At 41.4% G+C, this 8,753-nt stretch overlaps 1 protein-coding gene across 1 annotated transcript; it reads right to left on the bottom strand.

Annotated features, from left to right (window-relative positions):
- Positions 1 to 567: 567 nt before the first annotated feature.
- ATP5MG (ATP synthase membrane subunit g) lies at positions 568 to 8,367 on the bottom strand. The gene is made up of 3 exons (XM_055423116.1): positions 8,209 to 8,367; positions 2,195 to 2,355; positions 568 to 770 (listed from the first exon to the last, which is right to left on the bottom strand). The coding sequence occupies exons 1-3, from the start codon at positions 8,258 to 8,260 to the stop codon at positions 672 to 674; spliced, it is 312 nt and encodes a 103-aa protein (XP_055279091.1). The 5' UTR covers positions 8,261 to 8,367; the 3' UTR covers positions 568 to 671.
- Between the last annotated feature and the right edge of the window lie 386 nt (positions 8,368 to 8,753).

The raw sequence follows: 8,753 nt of genomic DNA, 5'->3' as shown, positions 1-8,753 counted from the left end.
TATTTTTGCGAAGATAGGTCCTTAAAAACTGGACAGATTAATAATATAACAAATTATCAAAATCAGATGAAAAATATGTTATTGCTCTCATTCATTCTGTCCTAATGTTAAAGATGTTACAAAGATACACAGATTATCATCATGCTGTTCTTTTGGGAGGCTATATTCAAGCTGACAAAAAGATGTTGTCAAAGGGATCTTTCTCTGATTTTTGCAAAGAAACACATTCCAAATTGTATTCTTAATGCTACGTAATTTTACTGTATCACGCTTGGCATATGGTATTATTATTTCTCCTACTGGAGCAAGTTCTCATTTTCTCAAAGCCTTCCCCCCAGCTTTTCTAGAAATAAAGCTTAAATATAATTTATTTCAAGCCTTCAAAATAAAGTTAACCGCATTTATACAGGTACCAGGTTGGTATACTCATATATATCTTTTCCAATTGCAGGGTAAGCAAAGGCATGCATTTAGAGCTGTAATAATATATCAACGCAAAAGACAACCCGACTAAATATCAAGAGAAATCGTGACCTTCCATGTAGTGTTTGATAGAGAAAACACTGATTCTGACACATTGTCTAATTTTATTCAAATAGCAGTCTGCTCACACATGGTCCAAGAACACTTGAATAATAAAGTAAATATAATCACATGTTAAAAATTGGTCTTCAAACATCATAGCCAATGATGCCACGCTTGCCTATGATCTCACCAACGTAAAACCACATCCACACCTCAGTGGCCACCAAACCATTCAGTAGAGCTTCCTGAAAAAAGAAGCACAAATTTTAATGTATATATTTTTTCTTATATATTTAAAACTATTCTTTTCCAGGATTAAGTGACAAAGAATATAAGGATGCTATTCAAATTAGAGGGCAGTTTTAGTCAAAGTCAAGAATTACTGATGTTAACTTTAACTGCTGAGAACCCTTGAACTTTCAATTATGTAAGGTAAGTAGTCCAGAGCTTATAAATTCTTTCAAAGCATTCTTTGAAGACCTGAACTGACTTAACCCTTTCATTATTAGTTTATGAGACACTTTATGAGCCCTAAAACAACCCACATCCTGGAAATAGCTGCCACATTTAGAAAGGGCATTCATATGAAAGGATGGCTATAGGAAGGCAAGTCTCCGAACAGACATTTCTGTCTGACCAAAGAAAATCTGTTGCAAGATGAAGTATTCTATCTTTCCCTTTAGACATCATTTTTATTCATTTATTATTTGGTTTAATTCTTTCCAAGTATTTAGCAATTACTCGGTTTCACAGATGAGTATTTTATTGCCCTAAGAGAAAATGTACACAGTTCCAGAAAACAGTGTTTCATACAAGCACAATATGGATTGAAAAACAAAACCTTTCCACAACAAAACTGGGCCTTTTTCTTTTAGCACCTGGAAGTCAATTTTCCCCTTCAAATGAAACCAGAAATACTGGAGATCTCTTAAAAAAATATATATATTTTCTAGAATGCAGGTTCTAAAGCCAGCAATAATTTAGGCTTTTCATATCCTATGCTTAGATCAAGCAAACATAAAATCCGAGTTCTAATTCTCTTTTATTGGGGGTGGCGGCAGTGGGGGGTGTGCCGAGAGGCATGTGGGATCTTAGTTCCCTGATCAGGAATCGAACCTGTGCACCTGACACTGGGAGTATGGAGTTTTAACCACCAGTCTGCCAGGGAAGTCTGCAAATTCTAATTTCATAGTTTTTAGATTTTATCTCCACCCTTCATATCATAATACATGCTTCTAGGTTTTGGTATTTTTATGTCCCATGAGCATTAGTTACCTGATTGTGACATTGTCCAAGAAATCTTTTGGCCAAATTGGGGAAAGTTTTAGGACTACAGACAAAAAAGTACAGAATCAACAAAGCAAGTCATCCTATTTTAATGCACTAACCCCAAACAGGAAACAAAAAAAAGCTACCCAGTAAAAAAAAAAACAACACTTCTTCATTATAAGATTATTAAGAATATAAGACATAAAACAGTCCAATTATTTCAACCCAGATGACAAAGTTAGAAAGGTAAATATCTTTCTCCGCAGTCAAAAGAGATTATCTCTCATTATGCTGGTTCCAGCCTCACTGAAAAATACATATATTAATCAAAACAATCAGAGAAATCCCAAGGGAAGACATTTTCTGTATGCACATACGTTTTCATTTAGCCCATAGTTACCTTAACAGTGAGCTGTTTGAAGCTACCGGTTTTAGCACTGTTGATAATTTTTTTCAAGCTCTGAATTGCTGTAGGGATCTCAGCAGGGGTTGGGGGAACCAGCTCAACCTTGGCATAGTACCAAAACGTGGCCAATCGAGGCTTCGAGTAAGTCACAGCAGCTGGAAAACAAAACAAAACAAAAAACCAGGATGAACTCACTAGAGACCGAAAGAAGCAGATGTGTGGGCTGGACACAAATATTTATTCATGCATCACATTCATTCACTGCTTATACCAAATGTGCACCCGGTGTGAAAAGTCAAAGCTGCTCCCTGGTAACCAGAGGCTTTTAAAGATACAGAACACCTGTGTCACAAGCCAGTTCAGTCAGGCAGGAAGCTATAAGCACATCCAATTATGCCAGAACCTCACCAGTGGCCAGTACCAGACTACTGGTACTTCATTTATTAATGGCAAATCTAGTTAACTACAAAGTTACTAGAAGTTGGATTCAAAAACAAGAAAAGAGCAGCAATGTAACCATATTTTCCTGTAGAGACAAAAAATTTGGAGGAAAGTGGTGAAGGGGGAGGGAAGAAACTATGCAGAATGGCATCCTTAGGAATAAGATTAAAACTTGTCACAATATTGGCCACAGATCCAGATGGAATTATACCAATTAGTACCCATTTTGGGTATCCTCATCAATATGTGCTGGATTAACAAAAGCACAGCTGCTCTTCCTTCAAAATACCACAAATAATAAAAATAAAACCTACATGTATTGTTAGGAGCAGCCAAAACTTGAATCTGTTATTAAGCTGAAATTCCTCAGTAACAGTAAAAACAGTACTTACTATTGCAGGAAAAAAAGATTTTTAACGAGGTTAGATGGGAGACTATGGTAGTGATTCAGCAGGAGAAAGGTACTTTACATAAAAAATTACAAGACAGCATAATAAAAATTGCACAAATACATAAGCATCCATCAAGTGTCAGTTGTTCAAAGACTGATAATCCAAAGCTCCTGGCACTTCCCCTATTATTAACTGCCTGTATTTAGGTATTTCACTACTCTTAAAATTACTATTTCCATCATCCTCTGGCTTAGGGCCATGAGTAAATCTTTAAGCAGACAGAAAGCTCTAAGAGAGAATTCTAAATACAACTGCCAATGCCTGTAAGATGGTGTTATAAAGGAGAACAAAGTCTTAACAGTCAACAAACTGTCTTTAAAATTATCTTCAACACACAGATATAATACTCTTAAAAAATACAAACAAATCAGTACAATGTATACAAATGCTGTACTTAAGTTAGTAGATTTGCTTCTCAGGGAGCATAGGTTAAAAAGATTGAGACTGTTTTTACATGTATACAAGGGATGAACAAAAGATAAGTGAATGAATGGTGGATGATGGCAGCTAGGTTTCTTACTAAAATAGACGGGTTTTAGACGGGGGAAAAGCATATCCAGTGGTACTGGATTAGAGTTGGAGACATTCAGTATGAACTCATGTTTAGTTGATACACAGGTGGATCGATAAAGAAACAATTACAGTTGACCCTTCAACAACATGTGTTTGAACTGTGTGGGTCCACTAATATGTGGATGTTTTTCAATAAATATGTACTATGGTACTTCATAATCTGAGGTTAGCTGAATGAATGGATATGCAACTGTGGATATGGAGGGCTAACTCTAAAGTTATATTAGGATTTTCAATTGCATGGGGGTCAGTGTCCCTAACCCCCACATTGTTCAATGATCAACTGTGTGTGACTATAGACCCATGGGTGAGTATACAGATGGTCCCCAATTTACGATGGTTCAATTTACAATGTGAAAGTGATACACAATCAGTAAAAATGAATCTTTGAATTCTGATCTTTTCCCAGGCTAGCCACAGTGGGTACCACTTTGTAATGCTATTTTAATGCTGGGTACTGGTAGCAAGCTGCAGTTGACAGTCAGTCATGTGTTATGAGGGTAAACAACCAACACACAATCATTCTGTTTTTTCACTTTCAATAATTACATGAGATAATCAGATTTTTTAAAATAAAAATAGGCCTTATGATAGGGGATTCTGCTTAACTGTAGGCTAATATAAGTATTCTGAGTGAGATTAAGGTAGGCGATGCTAAGTTATTGGAGAAGGCAATGCCAACCCACTCCAGTACTCTTGCCTGGAAAATCCCATGGACGGAGGAGCCTGGTAGGCTGCAGTCCACAGGAACGCAAAGAGTCTGACGCGACCGAGCGATTTCACTTTCACGGGTTGGAGAAGGAAATGACAACCCACTCCAGTGTTCTTGCCTGGAGAATCCCAGGGACGGGGGAGCCTGGTAGGCTGCCATCTATGGGGTTACACAGAGTCAGACACGACTGATGCGAATTAGCAGCAGGCTAAGTTACAATGTTTGGCGGAATAGGTGTAACACATGCATTTTCAACTTACAATATTCTCAACTTGTGCTAATTTTATTGGCGTGTAGGGGAATACCTATATACAGATACCTCCTTGTCCACTGTCAGGGCCTACAGGCAATGGTATTCTAGTACAGCTGTCCCCCCTTATCTGTGATTTTGTTTTTTAGTTTTACATGGAAACTTTCAGAAATAATCTGTAAGTTTTCAATTGTGTGCCTGAGTAGTCTGATGAAATCGCGCGCGGTCCCTGCTCCATTCTCGTGTGGCGTCACAATGCCCACATCGTGTTCCCCACCTCACATACACACTGTAACATACACACTGTAACATCTCACTCACAGGAAGGGCGAGCGCAGCACAAAAAGATTATTTTGAGAGAGAGAGCCCATGTCCACATAACTTTTATTGCAGAGTTAGTCGCTCAGTCGTGTTTGACTCTTTTGCGACGCCATGCACTGTAGCCCACCATGATCCTCTGTCCGTGGGATTTCCCAGCAATACTGGAATGGGTTGCCATTTCCTTCCCCAGGGGATAATCCCAATCCAGGGATTGAACCCACGTCTCCCACATTGCAGGTGGATGCTTCACCTCCTGAGCCACGAGGGAATTCCTGTGGCTTGAAGCCCTGAAGCCCTTTATCACAGTATTTTAATTGTTCTAGTTTATTATTGTTGTTAATCTCTTACTGTGCCTAATTTTTAGATTAAAATTTATCATAGGTATTATAGGAAAAAACTAACATTCAGGACTCAGTACTATCTGTAGTTTTAGACATCTGTTGGAGGTCTTAGAACTTATATTCTGTGAGTAAAGGGTGACTAACACAGTCGAGTAGCAAGGAACATATCCAGTATCTAGATCTTAGCTTCAAAATGCAATTGTCCAATAAAAGAAACTAGGGTTCCTTGGAGAAAGAGCAGATTCTAAGGAAGGCTGGGGCAGGAGATACATGAGTCTGGGAAATTTCCTGGCAGTCCAGATGTCAGGACTCAGTGCTTTCACTGATGGGGCTCAGGTTCAATCCCTGTGGGGGAATTAAGATCCTGCAGGTCATTTGGCATGGCAGGAGAAAAAGTTGCAATTATCTCACAATACTACAAAGTACAGGGGGATGTCAAAGGGGCAGAGTTGCCAAACTGACAGAGTTCTCAATGGCCAAAGCTGGAACAATCTGAGCAACAAATAATGTACTACTGGAGGTACAAGGTATGAAATAAATGTACGTGAGTCCATACAGTATGGACTGAACAAATATTAATAAATGGGGAACAGACATATCTTTCTCATAGAAGAAAAATATATGTAGATATTCCCTCCTATAGGAGACAGAATCCTGACTCTGCCTCCCCCAATTTAGTTACTTGCTTCTAAAGAACAGAGCATGGAAAGGAAAAATTAGTACCTTTAGGAGAAACCTAGTGAAACTGCCTTAACCAAGTGATGAGAGCTAACTGCACTAGTGAGGACGTATGTATACCACTTGTTGATGCATCCTGACGTGTGTCAGGGGACTTCACATCAGTGGTATTCTTTCTCAAAATCCACAGCTCCATGGAGCTTCCTTCCCTGGGGGCTCAATGATTAAGATGCCACGTTTCCTCTGCAGGGGGCGCAGGTCTCCCTGGTCTCGGAACTAAGATTCCCCCAAGCCACCAGGTACAGCCAAAAAGAGAAAAAAAGAAAAAAAAAATCCATAGCTCCAGACTCATCATGACAAAAACACCAGACAAATCCAAATCGCGGAACATCCTTATAGGATACCTAGACAGTTCAGTTCAGTTCAGTCGCTCAGTCGTGTCCGACTCTCCGCGACCCCATGAATCACAGCACGCCAGGCCTCCCTGTCCAACACCAATTCCCGGAGTTCACTCAAACTCATGTCCACAGAGTCGGTGATGCCATCCAGCCATCTCATTCTCTGTCGTCCCCTTCTCCGAGACCTACATAATTTCCTTGAGACTGTCAAGGTCATGAAAGGTAAGGAAAGACTGGGAAACTGTCACATACACAGGAGACTAGGGAGATTGATAACTCATTGCACTGGAGTACCCTGGATTGGCTCCTGGAACAGAAAGAGATTAACTGGAAAAGCTGGTGAAATCCAAATGAAGTCTCGAGTTCAGTTAAGTGACAAAGCAAAATGCAGCTCCACTTTAACATTCTGGCCCAGCTGAGTTTTCCTGAGTACTTCTGAAAGGATAACAATGTTTATCTTTAAATTATTCATAATAATAGAGAAAATGGTTGATACAGCTCACAATTAAAATTATTTTCACATTACTTTTCTTTTTGTAAATTATTATTAAAATTAGTTTGCAATTTCCCAAGACGCTCCACCAAAAAGATGTGAAAGCCATCGAAGGAGGATAAAAAATCCACCTGAAATTTGTGATTATAAATATTAGCCTCAAATCATCTATAAAGTCCAAATAATGAAGCCACTACTACTTCTCCTTGTATTATGTAAAAATGTAGAGCTTTATCTTAGTCAAGTTGCAAACCCAAGTTCTTTGGTAAAGTGTGTAAACTGATAGTAGTGGACCATGGGTTTCTGTAGGATAGGATCAAGTATTTAAAGTATCTGACATTGTCAGGCCTTCAGTAACTCATTGTTCCACTGCTGATGAAGAAAAAGGAGGAAACAATGAATAAGAAAATACCGACTGCAGTAAAATAAGATTCAAAAATATTACACGTATAAAAAATTCATTCTATTCACTTTCATAATCAAATCTGAGCGAAGCCATTCAGAGATCTGTGCTTCAACCACTTACTAGAATACAGCACATACAGCACATCTAGCGAAGAAGCTTCCGTCTACTTAACTGATCTCATTTTGGGATAAAACGAATAGTTTGCAGACAAATGAAATATTTACTGAAAAGACTACTACTCTGGGCTGTGACTATTCAGGGTTGTTCTCCAATACAGCGTTCCACCAGTGAAGGACGCATTCAGCTTTTTCAAACAGAGTATCCCCACGAACGTTAAGCAGTGATAATAAACATTACTGTTTACACATATCCCTTTTTGTGTTTACCGGAGCAGGAATACTCGACCGTAATGCTCATCCACCTAAAACCTTCCTTAAGGGGGGAGCATCTCAGTATCTGGTCAAAATAAAAAGCAAGGCAATGTTTCGAAGGTCATTCATCCTTAGAAATTCTGCAGCCTTCCAAATACTCCACTGAGAAGCAGACAAGCGGATGGGGCCGTGTTTCCATGCTTTCACGTGTTTCTCTGCCCGCCGTCTCCCTCGCTCTCGCAAAAAAGCCATCCCTTCTGTATTCCTCCTCCTGGAGGTCGAAGGGCGTCATGGCGGCTGCAGCTGGGCAACCCCGGCTGTCTGCACATTCCCTCCCCTCACGGTCGCGGTCAGAGTTCAGAACCTCTGGGTAGCAGCGAGAACCCAAGCCGCAGGCCTGGCCAGCGGAAAGGTAGAAAAGAACCGCAAATCTGTCTTCTCCCCAACCCCCCCCAACTCTTCAGGCCCGGACAGCCGCGGCTCCCTCCGGCCGCTCGAGTCCTCCCCTCGGGCCCTCGGAGGCCTCCCCGCCCGCCCGGCTACCCACGCCGGCTGGCTGACGCCCCGCTCACCGCTGACCAGCGCCGGGGCCTTCTCCGCGAGGTTACGGACAAACTGGGCCATGGTCCTAGGACGGAGAGCCCGTCGCCCCGACTGGACGGCTGAATGTCACCCGCCCGGAAGGACCTGCCGCAGGACCCCGGTCCGCTTCCAAGGTCAGGCCTCCCCTTTCCGCGCCGGTCCGAGATATTTAGGTGTCCCACTGTCTTTCCAGCATCCAGCGGGCCAGTTTCTTTTCTTTAGTCACAGAGGAGAAAGTGGGTACGAGAAGATGAGGTCAGAGAGCATAAAATACAACGGAGTTCCGCGGAGAAGCAGGCATTTCTCTGGGCAGCCGCTCGCAGAGGTCCGGAAGGCCGGCGCGAGGAAGGAATGCGCATGCGCAATGCGCCTCCCGGGCAGCGAGAGGCGCAGACCTCGGGTTTTTGGGTGGATTTGCAGCTTTTTTGAGAGAACGAGACGAGTTAGGGCCGAAAGGCACCGCTACAGTCTTTCTGAGCCAACGTACTCGTCTTTCAAAGGCAGAGAGGGTCCTCGACCAGACCCGTAAAGTTAG

This window comes from Moschus berezovskii, chromosome 14 (genome assembly GCF_049115385.1).
Source record: "Moschus berezovskii isolate FMDL1 chromosome 14, NW_MosBer_1.0, whole genome shotgun sequence".
NCBI lineage: Eukaryota > Metazoa > Chordata > Mammalia > Artiodactyla > Moschidae > Moschus > Moschus berezovskii.
Note: the sequence above shows the minus strand (reverse complement) of the source record. Positions and strands in the feature narration are given on the sequence as shown.

Excerpts from the sequence above, each read along its gene's own strand:
- ATP5MG (XM_055423116.1), bottom strand. The coding sequence starts at position 8,260 with ATGGCCCAGTTTGTCCGTAACCTCGCGGAGAAGGCCCCGGCGCTGGTC. Across the intron at positions 2,356-8,208 it reads GGCCCCGGCGCTGGTCAGCG|CTGCTGTGACTTACTCGAAG; the intron begins GTGAGCGGGGCG and ends TTTGTTTTCCAG. Across the intron at positions 771-2,194 it reads TCAAACAGCTCACTGTTAAG|GAAGCTCTACTGAATGGTTT; the intron begins GTAACTATGGGC and ends TTCTTTTTTCAG.